Raw genomic sequence first — 22237 nt, forward strand, 5'->3', positions numbered from 1 at the left:
ATGGGATATATAGGTTGATTGGCAAAGCACAGCTTTAACAAAGTTATCCACATCGGAGCAATGGTAGAGAACTCAGCAAGAAGGCACTCAAATTCAAAATCCAGAAGAGAGCAAAATTGAGGAAAAGATACTGACATTTTCAGATTTATTTTATTGTCAGTAAATTTTTAAACCTGCTTTATTTTCTTGATGCAGAGGATTTTTGAGCAGTGAGAACACAATAGATATAATGACTCTCATTAAATCAAATAATGTATGATGAAAGAGAGATGAAGTTTCAGAAAGGAATTTACAGCAATTAGTAGATAGATTAAAAAGCAGGACTGCGAGGACAGTAATCCTGAGATTACTTTTAGAGCAAGATGAAAACACTGTAAAAAGCATTAAACCTCACATGCTCTCTCCTGAGGTTAAGCTTGATTTCGTGCAATTTAATGTAATATTTCTGCAGCTGATTACAGAAGTTGGCCTATGAATTTGCTTAGTGCAGTACTTTTATACAATGGTGTGTGAAATTATTGCCAGTTTCTGGGAATTTCAATTCCAGTTTGAATTACACTTCCTGCTATTCAATCCTAGCATGACTTCTGACATAACGTCATGAAACTGAACTCCATTGTCCTCGGGATATCCAGGACTACATGAGGCTGAAACAAGTTGAATTCAGCCCAGTGCTTGGACTCACACCTGCAGCCACACCTGCCTGCACTTACCTAAACGGGATGTGAAAGGCCTATTGAGCTGCTACTCTGTTCCCAGGAGTTGAGCGGCAAGGTGTAACTAGGCCTCAGGCAACATACCACAGCAGCCCCATCTCGAGAATGCCCTGACAACCTTTTGACAGGTAGCAAGGCTGGAGGCAGAGCTTCAGATCTTGGCAAAACTGAGAGGAATTCAGAAAAGTTTCTCTAAGTTACAATTTTTTCAATAAATAGTTCAGTTTTATCAATAAAACTGTGTACATTACAATATTAAAATGACTTTAAAGGTAAGAAAAAAAAACTTTTTTTTAAAATGTCCAGGTCAGGAATTTCCATCCAAATGAGGCACTTCACAGCGCAACTGAGCTATGCTTTTGCAAACCAAGTGATGGTATCTGTCATTCATCACCTTGCACACTTACATTCATACTCCAGGCATATTTCACCTGGGAGAAATAAATGCTGATGCCTCACATTAAGTGATTGAGAAGTTTGAAGAGAACTTTAAGGTAAAACCTGAGGGGACATTGGCAAGGCAAAGTGTAGTGGGACTGATCAGAAATAGTAGGAGCTTATTCCAAACAGATAAACTTTGAAAATGTGCTAGCTGTTCAATCTGAACCTTTTTATATCACGTAAGTACATCTCAATAATTTCGAACATTAGAACAGATTTAGTTACGTATTACGTAACTTAACAGTTTTTAACTGTTCTATACAACTGTCTTAATTGTTCAAGGTAAGCATGTGAATCTCGTGTCAGCTGTATACTTGCAAAGTATCATGGACAGACTCCCCAGTATAAGAACTTCACTATTGGACTCATAGTGTGTAGCTAGGAAATAGGTAGTGGAACTCAGCTGGCAATTCAGGGTTCCAATGTTTGCACAGGAGTTTCTTGTTACATCTTGTGAAGCTATCCAGTACATCCTGGTGCATCTCCCCAGCACCCCTGAGTCACCCATCCAGGGCTTGCTTCCCCTACTACCATTTTCTCCTGATCATCTTCTTTCCAGCCTTCACCAACACCAAATGGCTCCACGCCTCCCGACACATCCCATCACCCTGTCACATCTGATCCATTTCCTTCAATCTCTCATTCTCTAGTCGCCTTCCCCTCACTCTACTCTTTCCCTTCGATACCTGCCAAGCTTCACCATTGATCATCTCTACCCAACCCCACAATGGTTTCCACAATGACTTATAATCATGGAAAGAATGCTTTTGTGTGTATCAATATCTATAAGGACTATTATTCCAGAACTCCTATGCTTCTCTGTCTTACTAATATTTCCAAGATGGTACTGCCACTATCAGATTTAATTTCTGACTTAAACTGGTGCCCTTGTTCAGTGTTTTACCTTCCAACACACCATGAACACACTTCCCTGAAGGAAGAGGAACAAAAAAAATCAGTATCAATAATCCTGCAAAATAATTTAGTGAGGCTGCATGGTAAAGAAGATAAGCTTGATTTTGCAAAACATTTCTTTGCTTTCACTTGTTGGTGAGTGCCCTTCACTCATTGCATTACAGTACTGGTCAAATTACAACAGTTTTAATCAAATTTCAAATATACTGTACCTCCTGAAAGCAGTAGGTCTGCAGAAGGGAGGTGGTGATCAACCATTTGTCCATGAGTTAACTTATGGGTGAAACACTAAATGGGGCTATGTAATTTCTGTAAAGAAAAAAAATCTAACTGAATAGCTAGGCACAGAAAATAATAGTATTGCACAACACAAATGAAATGCTGCCAAAATATTACAGATACAACACAGCAGGTTTCATTGTCAATATTCCAAACACAAAGTTGCTGTGTATCATGAGACAGGGAAATGCATTAATCTTATGACTTCTATTAATGTGGGAATTTGAATGTCAAGTTCTCCCCTTTCTCATGAAGTGGATAATCATTATTTTCACTGAGCTCACCAGCTCACAACACTGGAGACAGATTAATGTTTTTTTTATGAGGCTGAAGTGAGTAATGTCTCTTTACTGATGGTACAAGCGTGAGCGCAGCTTACAATGTGATCTCTTCATGCAAGTAAACAAAGGAACAAATTTGAGAGGTTTGTGATTTGATAGTTGTTACTTTACAAACATATTGCTGCTGAGAAATTCAATAAAATACATAATGGTATTTGTTTCCTTTGAAGGAGTTGGAGGAATGTTTCTGTACATTAATTCTTCAGCTCAACATGAAGGTGACATTGCTAGAATAACCACCACCCATTCATTCCCAGCGAGTATAGGAGTATGTCATTTGCGTTTCTGGTACTTTATCAGTGCTTCGAAAGAAATGGGCTCTCTGAAGGTAAGGGAAATGTTTACAATGGTATTTTAGCTGACTGATTCTATAACTACCCAAACATTCTTAAATTTTCTTGATTGTTGGGTGTCGCAGTGGAAAAAAAGCATTCATCTTTTACTATAGTGATCTAATCCTTGGTTACATCAAACTATCAAATAAATCTCTCTTTGTTAATTATAACCCTTCTGCCTCCAGTTCTTATTGGCTATTAACCATTTGTGAAAATCCATAAGTTAAAGCTTTTAAAGTTTTGACACTAATTAATGTTGTGGGAAAGTAATTTCTATGCAACTAAGCTATTTTTGGTACTTACCTATAATTCCCTAAACTTTTGGAAATAAAATCCCAGAATGAGACAGAACAGCAAACTGCAAGCAAATATGATAATTATCTGAAGTCCTTTAGAAGCTTTGGTCGTCAATCCCTCCATTGTGGATGAAATTTGAGCTGTCAGCTCCAAATTTATACTTTTTTCTGCAGGCCTCTAATTCCACTACTCACTAGACTGTGGCAGCTGATATTTTCCAGGGATGACTGGCTAATACCATCTTATTTTCAGTCTGCTTCACCAATCAAATGCATGTTTCATACTTTACCTCATCAGTGCATTAACCTCACATTCCTTAATTTCATTGATATGAAAAAGCCTATTAATCTCTGCCTCAGATGTACTCAGTGACTGAGCATTCAAAGACTCCCTACCCTTATAATGAAGAATTCTCTTCTCATCTTTATCCTAAATGGCTGGCCCCTTATTCCGAGACTATGAACCCTGGTTCTTCACACCCAAGTCAGTGAATGCATCATCCTTTCATCTGTTCTTTGAGACAATGTAAGAAAATGTTATGTTTTTTTCTGAGATAGTTTCCCATCATGCTAAATTGTAAATCATATTGGTCTAGGATACCCAGGCAATTTGGAAGCCAAATGACACATTGGGCTTTATTGCAAGAAGATTTGAGTACAAACATAGAGATATCTTGTTCCAATTATATACGACATTATAAGCCAGCATCTGGAATGTCGGCGTCACAGAGCATTCATCACCGAGAAGGGTCCTTTGGCCCATAATCTCCAGGCAAACTATCAAGCACCGTCTCTCCTAATGCCTTCTTTGTGGTACATAGGTTATGAAGACAAATGTCCCAAATGCAGTCATAGCCATATTAGCTACCTTTGTTGCCATTGCCATCTGCAATATGCTTCCAGAAATTTATCCATCTCTGTAACACCTCAGGCGCCCAGTAGGCAGCGCTGACACCTCCAAGAGCAATGATGTCATCTGTCTCGGTGGATATCCTCACCCCTGATCACTGGGAGGAATCTGAATTGGATTACAAAACACACCTGGGACTGATTGAGATGTGTTTAAGGCTGGTGGCTGTGTCTACCAGTTGCTTGGTTTAGATACTTGCTCTGTTTGTTAGAATCAACTGCTAGAGTTAATCATTCTCTGTGGGATTACTTACCTGGGATCTAGCCTGTGGAAATGCTCCCTTTGTTTTGTGGACTGACTGCCTGATTTTCTCCTGAAGCTTTAGATCTTGTGAGACAATTTATCTGAAGCCTATTTGTTATAATCTCTATGACCTCTTAAATTGCCTGTGTATTTTAGTTGGAATCTGAACAATTGAATGTGGCAAGACAGTTGTACTGAGTGCCTCTGATTGTTGAAGTTTGAAGTTATTTGACCAACACTGTGGCTGTCTCTGTCTGCAATTGTGCTCAGACCCATTTGTATCATTACACATCTCTATTGCTGTTAATTCATCTAATATGTCCTCCTTTTTAATAACTTTCTAAATGTTCACCATCCCCTTCCTGAATTCTCCAGCTACAATGTCCTTCTCCTTAGTTAACCTAGATGAGAAATATTAAAGACTGCACCTAAATCTCTGTTTCTAGGCATTATTGTCTTCTGGGTCAAAATATTCCTGATTACCCTTTTGTCTGTAATATACTGCTAGGATGTCTGTATTGAAGGTGTCTAGTAAAAGAAGTGCAGTGAAAATTGACCAGATTGATTCTTGAGATGGCAGGTTTGATGTATGAAGAGAGATTAACCAGACTGGGCCTATTCTCTACTGTGTTTAGAATGAAAAGGTGTTTCATTGAAGCATACAGCACTGTGCAAAAGTCTTGGACACATATATATAGCTAGGGTGCCTAAGAGCTTTCAAACAGTACTGCAGTGATTTCCTGTATTGCTGTGTACTGCTGCCACAAAAAAAAAAGCACAAATTTCAAGACATATGTGAGTGATGATGAACCTGATTCTAATGTGGGTCTCTATCGTGGACTAAGGGTTAGAAGGGGAGAGGGGAATTATGGCTGGGGGGGAAAAAGAGGAAGGGAGGGAGTGGGAAGCTCCAGCCAGACATTCTGTAATGATCAATGAACCAATTGTTTGGAATCAAATGACTATGCCTGGTGTCTCTGGGCTGGGTGTGTCTGCACCTATGCCTCCTCTCACCTGAGGCACTCCTTCTCTACCACCTGTCGCACAATCCTCCTGCAGCACTCCACCCTCACCTTTCCCAACATCCTTTGCTCCAGCCAGATTACAAACTTGCTCTTCACTTCACATTGATAAATACAATACAAAAGCTTTAGATACCCTAGCTGTATGTGCCTAATACCTTTGCATGGTACAGTACAAAATTCTTTAGGAGCTTTGGCATGCTAGGTGCAGAGCTGGTATTTCATCTAGTTAGACTTTATAGAACTAATATAGTCGAAATAAACATTCAGTGACCACTTTATTTGGCACCTCGTGTACCCAATAAGGTGGCCACTGAGTATGTTTATGGTCTCACCTGTGGTAGCCCATCCACTTTAAGGTTCAGCATGTTGTGTATTCAGATAAGCTCTTCTGCACACCACTGCTGTAACACATGGTTACTTGGGTTATTGATACCTTCCTGCCAGCTTGAACCTGTCAGGTCTTTCTCCTCTGACATTTTTTATTAACATTCTCTGTAGATTCTCGAGTCTGTGCATGAAAATACCAGAAAACCAGCAGTTTCTGAGATATTCAAACCCTCCCCCATCTAGCACCAACAATAATTCCTCAGTCAAATTCACTGTGATCACATTTCTTCCTCATTCTGATGTTTGATCTGAACAACAACCTATATCTCTGGATCATTCTGCATGCTGTTAAGTTGTTTCTACATGCCTGACTGATTAAATATTTGCATTAATGAGCAGGTGTACTTAATAACCTGAGTGTAAGCAGTCAGTAATTCAGCACTGAGAATGAAATTTTTCACCAAGAGGGCAGTGAATTTTTGTAATGACTCCTAATTCCTGAGCAAATTCAAAACAGAAATTGATAAATAGTTTGATATTAATTAATACTGAGTTGATGTAGAAAAGTAGTCACGGGTAAAAGACCACTTCCAATCTTGGGAATGGCAGAGAAGTCACAAGGTCTACCACTATCTCGATTTCTATGCTCTTAAGATCTGTGAGTTGCACTGTTATACCTTGAAATTGGTCTCCTCTGTGTTCTGAAATATTACACACAGCTAAACTCTCCATTGTAGTTAGCGTCTCCTGGCATATGCCTATTAGCCTCTTTAGTAGCCAAGGTCCTTAATATAGTTATAGTCATACTTTATTGATCCTGGGGGAAATTGGTTTTTGTTACAGTTGTACCATAAATAATAAATAGTAATAAAACCATAAATAGTTAAATAGTAATATGTAAATTACACCAGTAAATTATGAAATAAGTCCAGGACCAGCCTATTGGCTCAGGGTGTCTGACCCTCCAAGGGAGGAGTTGTAAAGTTTGATGGCCACAGGCAGGAATGACTTCCTATGACGCTCTGTGTTGCATCTTACATATGTATGGAAGTCATCTGCAGCAGGGGCACGATATTTTTTTCTCTCTGTGAGCTATCACCTGTGGCAACCTTCATTCTGCTGTAGTTCCAGTACATTTTCCCTCAGTAATTCAAAATGGAAAGATTCCTTTTCAATTTTCCAAGTTATGCATACTAAACATGGTACTAGCTGCCTTAAAGTGGTAGAAGAGAGCATTTAATTCAACTTCCCACACCACCCAGACACATTGCCTTTAAACAATCTGGCTATGATTAGATTAGAATTACGCAGTGCATGTTTTACTTACTTTGCTAAAATACTTAGTAGAGCAGTTGAATTCTAGATGAGCCTATCAAAGGTTTGTTGGCATCACTCAAAAATAAGGTTATTACCCTGCTGCTTTGGGATGTAAACAAAGACAAGTGCTGCTCCAAAGTAATTTTTTAAAAAGTTCACAGCAAGAACCCAAGAATAGATTTTCTAAACACTTGCCTACTATAAGACTTAACAAAAAAACTAACAGATACTTGAAAATATGGAACAACTACCTTCCATTTCAAGTTCTTAATATCTGTAAATTTCAAAACATGAACATATTTGAAAGTCTATTCATAGAAACCTTAGAACTTTATAAAGTCACAGACTGTTCACAAAACAAGATAAGAATTGTGGGTTGTTAAAAGCAAGGTATGCTGAACTCCAGTTTCAGTTCTCTGATCTGTATACCTGTCAACTGAGACCCTATGTATATAAAAAAATGTTCTTTCATTTTTGACATGCAAAATGTAATAAGTCTGAAATGTTCTCTTGGAGGTTGTCTTTCTCGACTTCAACAAAAAAGTCAAATAAGTATGTGTTTACATTTCCAACTAATTCTCAAAAGACATGACTGTCAGTTCTTCAGATGTTTCAGAGAGTGCTTATATTTGAGCCATATGGATCAACGGTGGGGAGAAAACAAAACATGTAAAATTACTGACCTGAAAATGAAAGTTGAGAAGATCCATTCTGCTTGGTAACATTTTGGGAAATACTTTCCTCTTTCAGGTGTACACAGCTGGAAAATCTGGAATGCCCTTGCTGATGTGGTCAGTATCTGGGAACAAGGAGGACAACTGGATGTATGCCAGTCTGATGGTTGCCAACAACCATCCATTTCAAGTCATGTTTGAAGCTGAAGTGGGTGGAGATAAACACATAACCATTGCAATTGATGACATCTCTTTTACCCCGGGATGTGTTTCTGGAGGTAATGTACCTTAGAACCTGCATTTCTGTGTTCATGAATGAGGGTCAGCAGAATCCAGTGAGCTGAGACAGACCTGGAGCTCATTATAACCTTGAAACCATGTTTAGACACGAGATTCTGTCAACAATCTAGCCTTTATTTAGACGGTACTTAAAAGGTTATGTTTTCATATTAACTTTTAGTTAGGAAGTATGTTGCAAGATCCCATTTCCCCATACTGCCATTTACTAAAAACTTCAACATGTAATCTGTAGAACATCTCATTACAGTAATTAAGGCACTTGAAATGTCAGCAGTAATTAAAACATTTTAACCACATGTTAATGTTTTCCAGGCCTTCAACAGTAAAACACAAGTGTAAAACAGAATGTACTTTGAAGTTATTTTTTCTAATCTTATTCTTCGTCTCAAAACTAGCACGTTATGATATATTTCCATAGCACCGCTTATCTCAATCTTCATAATTTTCATTATGACAAATAAACTTTATAAATTTGTAATATGAACAAATGTTGCCTCTGCTGAGCTTGCTGTCACTCACGGGATATCAAGTGTCTGTGAGGGCAGATTCTATATCCATGTTAAAAGGGCTTATTTTCAATAATTGTTTTCAGAATCAGGTTTATATCACTATATATCAGAAATGTATTGTTTTGGGCAGCAGTACAGTGCAAGAGAGGACAATTACTGTAAGTTCCAAAGTAAATAAATAGTGCCAAAGGCATAGAATGAGGGAGTGTTCATGAATTCATGGACTGTTTCAAAATCTGATGATAAGAGAAAAGAAGCTGTTACTAAACTGTCAAGTGTGGGTTTTCAGGCTCCTGTACCTCCTCTCCAATGGTAGTTATGTGAAGAGGGCATGTGTCAGATGGTAAGGGTCTTTAATGATGGATGCTGTTTTCTCAAGTTCAAGTTGCAGTTCAGGTCTATTGTCGTTCAAACATATCCCTGTATACCACCAAATTAAACAATGTTCTTCCAGACCAAGGTGCACAACACAGTACATATAATTCAAACACAACATATCAACTAATATTACCACAAGCATCCTCTTGAAGATCTCCTCGGGATTCAATAACAACAATTCAGCACCTTTCATGTAGTTAAATGTCCAAGAATGTCACCGGAGTGTTATGATCTAACTTGACACTGAGCCATCCAAAGATCTATTAGAATAGATTGTGATAGAAGAACTGTCATGAAGAAGTAAAGAGATGAAAAGGCAGAAAAAAAATTAGAGCTCAAGATATTACAACATTGTCAACTACTATTATCTTTAACTTTTCTGTAACTTTATGCCTTGGCATATTCCTCACATCACCATAACCATCAAGCACAACAATCACCCTGTTCCCCCATCTCTCATCTGTTTATTACTGCTCCCTACTTACATCTTCCTATCACTTGCTAGCTCTTCCTCCCTTTTCATATTAGTTACTTCCCTCTATCTTCCAATCCAGATGAGTGGTCATGATCTAAAACAATGACCATCCATTTCCTTCCATCGATGCTTCTGACATACTGAGCTCCTCCAGTATTTTATATGTGTTGCCTGGAGACCACACAAGTTCATTGAGGAGTGAAGAAGTTTTTATAGTCTTAGTTACTATCACATTAGAAACCAAATAATAGTCCTGATAACAAATAACCACCTACCTTTAGATCGAAAATCAAGCCTTTCTGATAGATTTGTGTCAAGATTTGCAACCTGTGTTCAGTCACCTTCTTTCTTTCTCAGTTTCCTGTTAAAGATATAAACTTATTAATGCAAATTTCTTCTGAATAAAAGCACCTTTCTCTTTTGAAGATTAATTAGAGCACTTCAGCTTTTAAATTACTGACAGTGTATGGAGATGACATTACTAAAGGTAAATAAAGGATCTGAGTAGTTAATTTTTATCTAGACACTATTCACATCACCCTCCCAACAAAAGAAAAATGGATATTCAAGTTATGGCTACAGATTGGACAATGGCTAATTAAATGTGCCATTATCTGTTAGGATTCTACTGTCTAGGAAATGCCAGGTGAAATCAGAATACTGAACAATTTTAAATTATAGAAGAAAGATATTCATTCCACCATTCCCAGAGCAGAGATAAGGTGACAATGCAGTTGCGACGACTTGCTGATATGCAACCTACAAAGGCACTAGAGCAGGGGTTCCCAACCTGCAGTCCACAGATCTCTTGCTTAATGGCTCTTGGTCCATGACATAAAAAAGGTTGGGAACCCCTGTGCTAGGGGAACTCAGCGGGTCAGGCAGCATACATGGAGGGAAATGGACAACCGTGTTTTAGCTGAGACACTTCATCAGGACTAGAACGATAGGAGGAAGACATCTAGTATAAAAAGATGAAGGGAAGAGATGGATCAGGTACCAGCAGATGATAGGAAGATCTGAGTGAGGGAGTGATGAGCACATGAGGGAGGAAGGAGAGTATGAATTACATCAGAAACTGGGAGGTGTATGTAGAGGTAATGAAGATGGAATCGGATAGGAGCAGGAGTGAAGCATGGAATAAAGAGTGGCAAGGGTAACCAGTGGGAGAACTGTGGGGTGAAGGAGATAAAGCAATAGGGCCAGCTGGATCACGAGGAGGAACAGAGGGGACAAGTTACCTGCACTTTAATCACATCATCCAAGAGGGACCCTAATGAAGAATCAACTAACATTTATGAACTGAAAAACTGAGGATAGAACAACTTCAGCCAAAGGGAATTTAGATACTTTTGTCATTCCTTGTCATTAATGTATACTGTACATTAGGTATCTGTGCTAATGGATTTCTTAGTGGCAGACTAGAAGCCAAGATTTTGTGCTTCAGTGAAAATTGGCAAAAGTAAAAGAAGGAACCTTTAGTATGGTGACTCTAGTAACTTCAGGGTAAAATCTGGAAAACAATGTACCACACAGGTTTGCAATTGTTAGTATGTGGAACCTCTCTCCCAGTGCAGGGTTTAATACTTGCCGCAAATGAAATGAGAAAGTGATAAATCTTGACTTTGACAACATGCACAGGAAACTGGCAAATTGTTAACCCATTTACCTTTCCCTTAGTTTTGATTTCCATTGGAATTTATTTTTGTAGGTTATGTTAGACTGAAGGAGGTTATTTTGAAGGTTATTTTAATGGCAACAAAAAACTGCAGGAAACTACAGCACAGAGGGATTTGGAGATCCTTGTACACAAAACACTGAAAACTGGTACACAATTCCATGAGGGAATATAGAAAACTAATGAAATGTTAATCATGTTTTTTCAAGGGATATTGATATAAAATTAAGGAACTCCTAATGCAATTATACAGGGCACTAGTGAAACAACGTCTGAACTATTGTGAACAATTTTTAGCCCTTTATCTAAGGACAAATGTTATTTCATTGGAGGTAATTCATAGAATGATGTCTCTAACAAATGCAGATTTTGAGAGCTTGTTGTATGAAGAAAAGTTAAACAGGTCTGTAGTATTTCCCAATTATAGAAAGGATGTGAATGCGTTTACCAGGTTGCAGCATGTATTAGAGGACATTTGGTATAAGGAGAACTTTGACAAACCAGAATAGTTTCCTCTGGAATGGCAAAGGCTGAAAGCAGACCTTTCAGAAGTTTATAAAATTACAAGAGACATAGATGGACATCCAAGTTTGAAATGTCTAATAGTAGAGAGTATGAACTTAAGGCTGAGGGGGAAATGTTTAATAAGGTGTGCAGGACAAGCATTTTAAAAATCAAGTCATGCATACCTGGAATACACTACTAAGGGGTTGGAGGATGCTAGAATTAGACACATTAAATGTTTTTAAGAGGCATATGAATAATGAGGAAATGGAAGGATATGGACTATGTGCAAACAAAATGGATGCTTAGCACAGCATGGTAGGCTGAAGAGTCTAATGCTGTACTGCATTCCATGTTCAATTTTGGCTGCATACCCATTAACGTTAAGAAAAAAGGCCATCTTTTTGAAACACTCAGAGTTCAATGGGTGTGGTGTTTCCTCTCATGAAGGTATCCAGAACATGGCAGAGTGGCCATTAAAGAATGAGATGAGCAAGAAGTTATCTCTCAAAGTTATGTGAACTTCTTGCTACAGAGAGTTGTGAAGAGGGGGAGGGAGAAGAGTCTATGATGTACTTAAAACATAGACAGATCTCTAATCTTGTGTTATGGGGAATGGGCGGAATAGTGAACAGGGAATATTGGAGCAGTCAAGGTCCAATTGACTGGCAGAGCAGATTTAAGCGGCTGAATAGCCTCGTCCTTATGGCTTTCAACCTTGATAGCTTCTATGTGGTTGTAATCCAAGTTAAGTAGCATATGGCACATTCCAAAGGCATGGTGTTTAAGAGCACGTAACCACAATGAATATAACCTACAGTAATAGTATCAGCAGCTTGGACAGGGGCTCAGACAGTTTCTGATCTCTCAAGGAGAAGTGTGGGTAGAAGAACCTTCCCACCCCCTGTCACACCCCAGCAAGCTATCTCTGTAAATGGTATAAGTTCCATATGAGATGTACACACTGATTCATTGCATGATGACAGCATGTCTGCTTTCCAATTGTCTACCAGCCAGTTCCTTTGTTGGTACAAATTATCCAGCTGAGAATACCATTTACAGAGACGGCTTACACATCCACCCAAATGAATTTACATCCTAGAAGTCAATAGCTATAGTTCCACAAGGTCTCCCATAGTGGGCTGCTGAGCTCTTGCCACCTTCTAAGTTTTATTCACAAAAGTGGTGCTAAGAATGATCAAAAAACTTGCACCGAGCAGTCTGCAAGGTTGATTTGCGGTTGTTCGTGATCAATGCTGCTGTTCATCCTATAAAAGATTGCGTATTTTGGAATAGTGAAGTAAATAGGTACTTTTTGGGTTGTTCTGGTTCAAATCGAAGGAGAAAGATTGTTGCTCAGGGGAATGGGGGAGATGCTTCAGGAGAATCTCTCCATAATAAGTCAAAGCTTTACAGTTGTGGCAGTTTAGTCTACAGCTTCTTCCTCTGCAGGTTCTAGTTCTTCCTCTCATTTTCCTCTAAACATTACCTTCCCTCTCTATCACCTACCTGGTCAGAGACAATTTTTCTAGCTCTCCAGCAAGATATAGCCACTGGGAGTTTGCCTGCTTTGACTTGTGAATTTGATATCATTCACTGCACCTTCATACAGCTCCATTTTGAAACAATGAGATAGGATCTGGGCATTCTGATGACTCGGGCTGTTGTCAAGGTTATTGCACAAGTCTGCTGTTAACTTCATCCTGCCAGCTTAACTCACACCCTAACCCACTCACAGTAGTGGGTAAATAGGTATTAATGCACATCCATTGACTTTAAATCAAAGCTTTTTTTTTGGTAGAGCTGGGTGAAACGGCAAATATAGCTACCAAAACTTAGAATGAGGAGGTTCTTAGATAATACAATTGATCTAGTGAATTGTTAATGTAATATAAAATACCAGTGAAAGTATCACCTCAGAATAAAACTGCACAATCCATATTATACACCTAAATATTGTGTGTTGTTACAATTAGTAAGCAGAATGTTATCAGCACTAAAGGTCTGTAAGGATTAGCTGAAAATTGTTATGAGCACAAAATAGTGTTAGATTCTATTTAATTTTCTTGACATTTTGCCATTTTCTTCCTGCTGTTCATCATTATCTTCAGTACTCCCAGGCCAATTTTCAGTGCAAACAATACCATATTGTAAACTCTGCAAACAATGAAAACTATCAAGCCAGACCCACCATGCAAACTTCACCAGACATGGATACTCCCCTGTGTCAATTCAAATGTGCTTTGAAGGAAAACAGCACCATAGGACAAATGCCAAGATATCACATCAAATATTCTGGAGCCTTAATGAGCCAAAGTAAAATTCACCTGCCTAGAATCAGGAGAAAAAAAATCACTCAACCTGTTTATCCAACTCTCAGTTTACAAGAGGTTAATTGAAAGTTTTACCCCTAGAAGCATTTTAGGTGTAGTCATCATACTGAAAAACACAAATAAGTCTCCACACATGACATTCACACAATTCATGCCCTGACAAGTTCTAAGTCTGAATGGAAGTTAGAAGTAGAGAATTCTGTTTTGGATATTAAAAGAGACTTATCACCTTAACCCAAATAGAAGGTTTGGGATTTCAGTGCTTCCAGCATTTCTGTTTTGAATTAGGGTACCAACTCTACTTCGATTTCCCCCTGTACCATTAATGGCAGAAGATCACAGCTGGATCTTTGCATGAGAAGGCTTTGTCTGCCCTTAGTTTCAAACCTTTATACATTTAATTTTGTGTATCCATGACCTTCATTCCTGAAGGGCTTCCATCCTTCAGTCTCCGCAGTGTGCAGTTATTTTGACTCCAGGTGATGGTACAAAATAGCCAATATCAGTTCATGTGCCAAATATAGTCTTTTTTCCCCTTTGAAATCAGGGGAATGAAAATTAGCAGAAGTGTGTTGTGACAGGTTTATGCTAATTACTATCTTCCACGACTATCTGGAAAATGCAACATAAGGGAAATAGTCAAACCCAAGGCAATTACTCCTTGTGATTCCTTATTGCTTTTCCCTCTCCCACAGAATTACCCGTGCCTCTGCCAGCGACATGTTCCCCGGTCTCTTTTCAGTGCCGGCATACACAGATGTGCATTTATCAATCCTGGGTCTGCGACGGTGAAGAGGATTGTGCGGATGGAAGCGACGAATCTAATTGCTCAACGCTGATTCCAGGCACCTTTCCTCCTCAGGATCAATGTGAAGATACAGAATTCCAATGTTCCAATGGGGAATGTATCCCGTCTTTGTTCAGGTGCGATGCAGTCCCAGATTGCCCTTCCAAAGAAGATGAATTTGGCTGCTGTAAGTACAATTAGATTGTGGTTTGTGAAATCATACTTTACACATCGGACATTTGAAATATCAGTTAGATTTATAATGACTTTTATATGATTCATCATGGTTGCGAAAGATTCTTTGAAGTGCTTTGAACACCATCTATACATTTTCCTACCCAGCATCTGGGTGGTGGCTACAACTGCCTTTTTAGGCTCCGTACTTAAGCAATTATTCTATTCTTATGTTTTTTAACTAATGTTGTCACTAACTCAACATACTTGTAGCTACAATGAAAACAAGTAGACACAGCAGAACCAAAGTTTTCTCACTAATAGAAATGATCCCTGTACTGGATGAATAGGACACGGAGCACCCTATTTTGCCTCATTTAAGTAAGCATCACCCACAGAGTCTCCTTGGCTTGTTGGCTGCTAAAGTGACTTTGGATTTTGTGCCATTGCTTCACTTGTGTCATGAAAAGAGCATGAGATGCAGGTCCTTCCTTCTTGCCTGGAGAATATTAAGAGCTGAGAGCTAACGATCCTGAAATCCAGGATGCTCAGCCTCAGCTGCATTATCAGGGGCATAATATATCGGGAAACTCAAGATGAAAATCCATTTGTTCAATATCAATGGGACTTTGGTCCAGGACCTTTTTATGCAGTCTTTTATAGCAAAGAGAGGGCCCATTGGCAAATGTCATTTGGCTGCTTACAGATCAAGGGTGTTGTTTATATCTTTTAAGACTTCTACTTTTATGAGCCAGCCAATGGAGATTGATACTCCCATCTTCCCTGTTGTCCTCCTTATCCAGCCAACACGACATTCCACTGGTATGTGGGTGATATGCCCAAGGTACATTAATTAGCTTAGAGCTGAATTACACAGGTTGAGGATGCAAAACAGCATTTCTTTGACAATTCAATAAGTCCACAAAACTTACAAGATGTGAGGAGGGAATTATTTGGGATGATGATAGTAAAGCAAAACTTCTAGAGCATCTTTTCTGTTGCACTGTGTCATATCTTTTGCTGCATATGGACATCATCTATTAGACTATTCCAGTAGATCCAATACATCTACAAATAACACATGGAACCTAGCACATGTAGTAACAGGTACCCTATATAGTATAACTGGTATTATGATACCAGTCATAATATCTAAGCAATATCTTTAAGACAATGCCATTTTAACTAAACTCTTTATGAACAAAGTTAATTATTTGAGCAGATCTCCTTATAGTATTGCTCTCATTTTTGGATACGTGTCTTTCCCTTTTTCTCAGAACTCAGCAGCCTGGATCTTGACTGACTGTCAAGCATATCCTGCTCTGTAGGTTGTTATCTTGTTGAAGGATCTTTGTAATTACAGATTCATTACGCTCTGCTGTATCCAGATGGTGTCATTCATATAGATAAGTAGACCAACAATACCAACATAAAAACACAAAATTTCATTTTATGAAAAGAACCTAAGGCATCATAAAAGCATAAATAAACTCAGAGAGATTAGCAAACTGATACTATAATAAGCCATGTTACACAGCAATATATTTTATGTTCAAATAAGACTAAGTATCTGTGGAGACACAAGACACAGATAATGCAATCTAGAGCAAAAAAAAAATGCTGAATGAAGTCAGCAGGTCAGGCAACATTTACAGAGGAAACAGGATGGTTGATGCTTGAGACAGAGACCCTGCATTGGGACTGAGTCTAGAGGAAAGATAACAAGCTCTATAAGTTTGCTGTACTGACTATCTTCTCTCCGAAACAATGAGCATCCCTTTGCTTCCACAGTTGCTGATCTATTCACAGAGATCTTCCATCAGTTTTTTGTTAACGTGAAGTATCGTCAAGTACCTTCACTGTGTCTGCCATAGCAGCCAGGATCCCCACACTTTTAATTCCACCTCACGTTCCCACAATGCCTTGTCTCTCATGGTCTCCACTACTGCCAAGTTGAGGCTGAACACCAGTTAGAGGAACAACACCTCATATTCCATCTTTGTTGTCTTCAACCTGATGGCATCAACATTGATTCTTTAATGTCAACTGACTAATCTCCTCTTGTTTTCCTTGTCCCTCTGTCAGACTTACACCTTCTCTTTCTCTCCTGTGCCCTCACGGAGTATGCAATAAGAGTTTGTTTGCTCATCACCCATAACTTCATGTCTCTGGTTCCCCACCTTGTTCCCGTTGGTCCTTTACCTTTCCCGGACCTCCTGGCTTCACCTATCACATTCCAGCAAGCCTCCTTCTCCTCCCCTCACCTTTTTATTCTGGCATCTCCCCCCTTCCTTTTCAGTCCTGAAGAAGAGTCTCGGCCTGAAAACTTGACTGCTGAGATGCCCCAGCATTTAGTGTGTGTCGCTTTGGATTTCCAGCATCCCATTAATTAGGATGTAAATCCTGGATCTATTTATCTATTTAGAACAAAGTGTTTGCAACTTTTCACAAGCACCACAGTATTAAATGTAACATAGAAGCATAGAATAGTGCAGAATGGAAACAGACCATTCAGCTGAACTTGTCCATGCTGAGTAGATGAACATTAATGTCAATCTTGCACCTTCAATATATGGGAGAATTAATAAGCCTGAATTAGTTTTGGCACTACATTAACTTTTCTACCAGGTCCAAGTCCAGCATCTGTGGTGTTGAAAAAGTAGCCGTAATTGAATGGCAGAGTGGAATCTCTAAATAGTCCAATTCTGCTCTCATATTTATTTTTTGTTCCTATGATCCAGCTAGATTTTTCATGCAGGTTTCTGGATGTGTGAGCTGGTGGAACCCATTGTGGTTCCTGGTGACCACATCTGCAGCAAGTGTTGGCTGCTCGAGGAACTCAGGCTCAAAGTTGATGACCTGGAATCTGAGCTTCAAACACTGTGACAGGGGGAGAGTTACCTAGATTCTCTGTTTCAGAAGGTAGGCACAGCCATTAGATTAACTGCCTCAAATTCAGTCTATGGTCAGGGACAAGAGGGTGTGACTCCGAATGAGGTGAATAGTGGGTTCTAGGAGACAGTGCTGGAGGAGCTTCAGCCCTTGAGCTTGTCCAACAGGTCTGAGATTCTTGCTCCCTGCCTGGATGAGAGTGGGGGCTGTAGGAACGATGAGCAACCTAACTGTGGCACTGTAGTTCAGGGAGCCTTTCAAGAGGGGGGAGAAGAGAAATGTAGTGGTAATGGGGGATAGTGGTAATTCACTCTGTGAAGGTGCTGTCCTTCTTTTTGTTTGCCTCCAAAAGAAGGTGTACAATGGCTTTATTTTATGTTACCTGATGTGTGTCAAACTGTGTGGTGATCCTGATGTCAACTATATGAGCTTCAGCAGCACTCAGGTCATGCACTGGTAGAATTGCCCAGCTAAGTCTTTGTATTCCAGATCCCAGACACTGAAGGTGGAGTGGAAGTTGTCTGCACGGGGTGCTCACTGCACACTGACAAAGCAGGCCGATCCAGCATGGTAATTTATATTTGCATACAGAATCTGTTTCTAAAGGTGCACCAGATAATGTAACACAAGGGTGAGGCAAAATATACTTTAATTTCAGTTACATGCTGCTTCACTATAGTTTATGATATACCAAGCACTAGCATTAAAATGTAATTATGCTGCAGAGTGTAATAAAACTAGTATGATTGCGAGAGGAATGTTAATGTAAGCTTCCAACGATCTGTGTTAACTCTTTTAAGCTTGTTGAAGCAATACAGCACCAAAATAAGGAAGTGAAATACTATGTAACAGGAGTATACTAGAGGAGTTTATTGTCCATTCATCCCTGCCAGCACTCATCTCCCTTCCAGCTCTCATCCCTGCAAGCAGCCTAACTGCTACACCTGCCTGTTCCCTTCCTCGCTCACCTCCATTCAGGGCCCCAGACAATCCTTCCAGGTGAGGCAACACTTCACCTGTGAATCTGTTTGGGTCCCCTATTGTGTCGGGTGCTCCTGATACGGCCTCCTCCATATTGGTGAGTCCCATTGTAAATTGGGAGAACCGCTTTTTCGAGCACTTCCACTCCATCCTCCAAAAGCGAAACATCCTGGTGGCCAAACATTTTAATTCCGATTCCCATTCCTGTTCAAACATGTAAGTCCATGTCCTCTTCTTATGCCAAGATGAAGCCACCCTCAGGGTGCAACACCTTATATTCCATCTGAGTAGCCTACAACCTGATGGCATGAACATCGATATCTCCTTCCCCTAAAAAAATTTCCTTGCCCTCCCCTCTTCTATTTTACTCTCTGGACTCTTAACTCTTTTCACCTGCCTATCATCTCCTCCTTCCTTTTCTCCTATGGTCCACTCTTCTCTGGTATCAGATTCCTTCCTTTGGAGCCCTTTACCCTTGCTACCAATCTGGCTTCACCTATCACTTTCTAGCCATCCTCCTCCCCCCCCCCCACCACCACCTTTTTATTCTGGCGTCCTCGCCTCCTTTCTTTCCAGTCCTGAAGAAGGGTCTCGGCCTGAAATGAAGACTGTTTATTCATTTCCATAGATGTACCTAACCTGCTGAGTTCTTCCTGTGTTTCAATAAGAGTTTATTGTGTGAAGCAAACTAATAAAACAATGTGTCATGGATGGATTCACAGCTTCACAGTATTCTCCATTTCTACTTTGTTACAGTCAGTAGAAGTGATTTACCAACTCATTTTAGCTGTCTTTACACATTTTTAAAAACTACAAAGAAAAGTTATTATTTTGAAAGTTATGACTACTAAATCCATAGAATAAGAAACTCAGGTTGGCAGACAATACAAGGTTTTCATATGACTGTGTCACTGAAACAGGATTATATTGAGGTTAGTTGGATGATTAGCCTCTCCTCCAATTCGAAAGTATGCAGATCTCCATGTACAAACAACACTGATACATTGAATAACATGAAAATAATAATAATACCGTTTCAAGATTGTATTTTAAAAGGCTGTCTTCATTTTACCTTCAGTGGCAGGTTTATTCTTCTTAATGTTATTGAAATGAATGGCACAGTCCATTTTGTGTGGAAATCCTTCTACTAACGTATTTCCCTTTTTATTAGGTCTGGCTGCTGTAGTACGATATGTGAGGACAGAGCGTTATCACCCTGCACTCTCCCAGAAATAACATCATATCCAATTATTATTTTTAAAGCAGTTTGCTTTTCTTTGCATCTGCTCTGAACTAAATTGAAATCACAGGCATGTTGCTCATGGCTTGAGAACTAAAGTGACATCATTCAGTGATGATTATGATTATTTCCTTCACTCTAGTGACAATCAATCATATAATTAGTCATTTCATATTTAAAATGCACACTAATTATTTAAAACTCCTGTAGTCCTCAGGTTCGGCCAGCATGTGTTTGTTTAGGGGAGGACAGTCTCTGGCCCAGCCAAACTGAGAAATCTTGTTGTGTGGATGCTGCATGATGTGTTGCCCGGTTACAGATCTGAACCACAAAATAGCAGGCAATACACCATATGCTATTTAACAATTGAACTTTATAAACCCTAATCTGACTATTGGGTTAGTAAAGAAAATAAAAAGAAAAAGGGCCCATTTTAATGAAACAGTCTAAAGTGCACGTTAGAGCTCACGGATTCCTCATCAACCTCCTCCGAGCATCGCTGACCGTCGGAACCTCGCTCTGAGTCTACTCCATCTGCCAGTCTACCAACTCTTTCCATTTGCCAACTCTCTTCATCTCTCGCCGACAAAAGGCCACGAAATCCCTGCTCCAGACCCACAAGAAAGAACAACATGCTTCTCATTGGATAATGCACATTCCAAAACCACCATTATCTCTAGTCATAACCCAAACATTGCTGCTACAGAGAAACCATTACCTTAGTAGTGAAACATTACAGAGAGACCATTACGTTAGCAGCGAAACCTCACAGCAGGTTACACTCTCCCCCCCATCAAATTTAATCATGTCCTCATGATGTTGAGATAATTCGCCTACCCTTCCTGCAAAACACAAAGCACAATCCAGGTGTAAAAGGCAGTGACATAGCTCCCCAAAACGGTAGAGGTCACACTCTACTCCCCTGGTGCTATGTAGGCCAGCCTCTCTAGTGGTCTCCTAATTCTCTGAGACCTCCATACCCCCTCACCTAACTCTTCAGGTTCAGACACTACTGGAAATACTTCCAGTCTTTCTGGTGAAGCCTCCCCGAACTATTATTCATGTCCATCTGCAATTTGGACCTCTCTCTCCTGTGTCCAAGCCCCACTTCATCCCTTGCAGGGTCCCACTGCAACCCAGGCTGTCCACAGATAGCTCCTCCCCCCACCTCACCTGACTCAGCGGGAGAAGGTCTGGAAGTCTCTTCCTCAATCAATGTGGAGTTAGCGAAAGGCAGCAATATGCCACACATCCAGTTCTTCATCCTCTGAATCAGTATCCCTCTCAGGGATGGGGGACGGCCTAATCTCTCCTGCTGTGGGCCCTGCGGTCGCCCCGCATTTTCGCAGAGTCCTCTTACTAGGTGTAGGCTCCAAGTCGGACTCTGGGTCAACCCGCACCTCTGCCCAGCGGTCAGCCAACTTATGTTTCCCAGGTAGCCCCAAGTTCCTTATGAGGACCCGGTCTCCTGGCAGGAGTTGGGAGAACCTCACCTTTTGATCATACCTTCTCTTATTCCCTTGATTCTGCTGGGCAGTCACGACCCCAGCTAATTCATAAGCCCTTTTCAACTCACTTCTCATGTCAGACACATACTTCAGATAAGTCTTCAGTGGTAAGTCACCCTCATCAGTCCCAAAACAAAGGTCAATGGGCAACCTTGCCTCGCGTCCAAACTTCAGATAATATGGCGAGTACCCTATAGATAATTTCATGTACAATTGTCACTGTGAACCAGATGCTCAATATGATGACTCCACTTGCTCTTCCTGCTGATCTCCAGGGTCCCGAGCATGTCTAGCAAGGTCTAACTAAACCTCTCTGGCCGGGGATCACCATGTGGGTGATCAGGCGTGGCCCTCGACTTCTCGACTCCAAGCATGCCCAGTAACTCACTGATGAATCTGCTCTCGAAATCCTGTCCTTGATCACTATGTATTCACCTGGGAAGGCCGTAATAAATGAAATACTTTGTACTTCTCCCATAACATTTTGGCCACCGTAGATGCCCTCTGGTCCTTGGTAGGAAAAGCCTGTGCATATCTGGTGGAGTGGTCTGTGACGACTAAGACATCTGCCAAGTTGCTGGCATCGGATTCTATTAACAGGAAATCCATACACACCAAGTCCAGGGGCTCTGCGCTCTGCAAGTGGGATAAGGGAGCTG

At 40.1% G+C, this 22237-nt stretch overlaps 1 protein-coding gene across 1 annotated transcript in view; it reads left to right on the forward strand.

The window, feature by feature from the left end:
- The window catches only part of malrd1 (MAM and LDL receptor class A domain containing 1), a 351826-nt gene that overhangs the window by 287846 nt on the left and 41743 nt on the right, over nucleotides 1–22237 (forward strand). Inside the window, exons 28-30 of the mRNA XM_072252046.1 lie at nucleotides 2863–3020; nucleotides 7896–8097; nucleotides 14692–14970. Coding sequence (XP_072108147.1) covers nucleotides 2863–3020; nucleotides 7896–8097; nucleotides 14692–14970 — 639 coding nt within the window. The remainder of the gene's footprint in view (nucleotides 1–2862; nucleotides 3021–7895; nucleotides 8098–14691; nucleotides 14971–22237) is intronic.

This window comes from Mobula birostris, chromosome 3 (assembly GCF_030028105.1).
Source record: "Mobula birostris isolate sMobBir1 chromosome 3, sMobBir1.hap1, whole genome shotgun sequence".
Lineage (NCBI taxonomy): Eukaryota > Metazoa > Chordata > Chondrichthyes > Myliobatiformes > Myliobatidae > Mobula > Mobula birostris.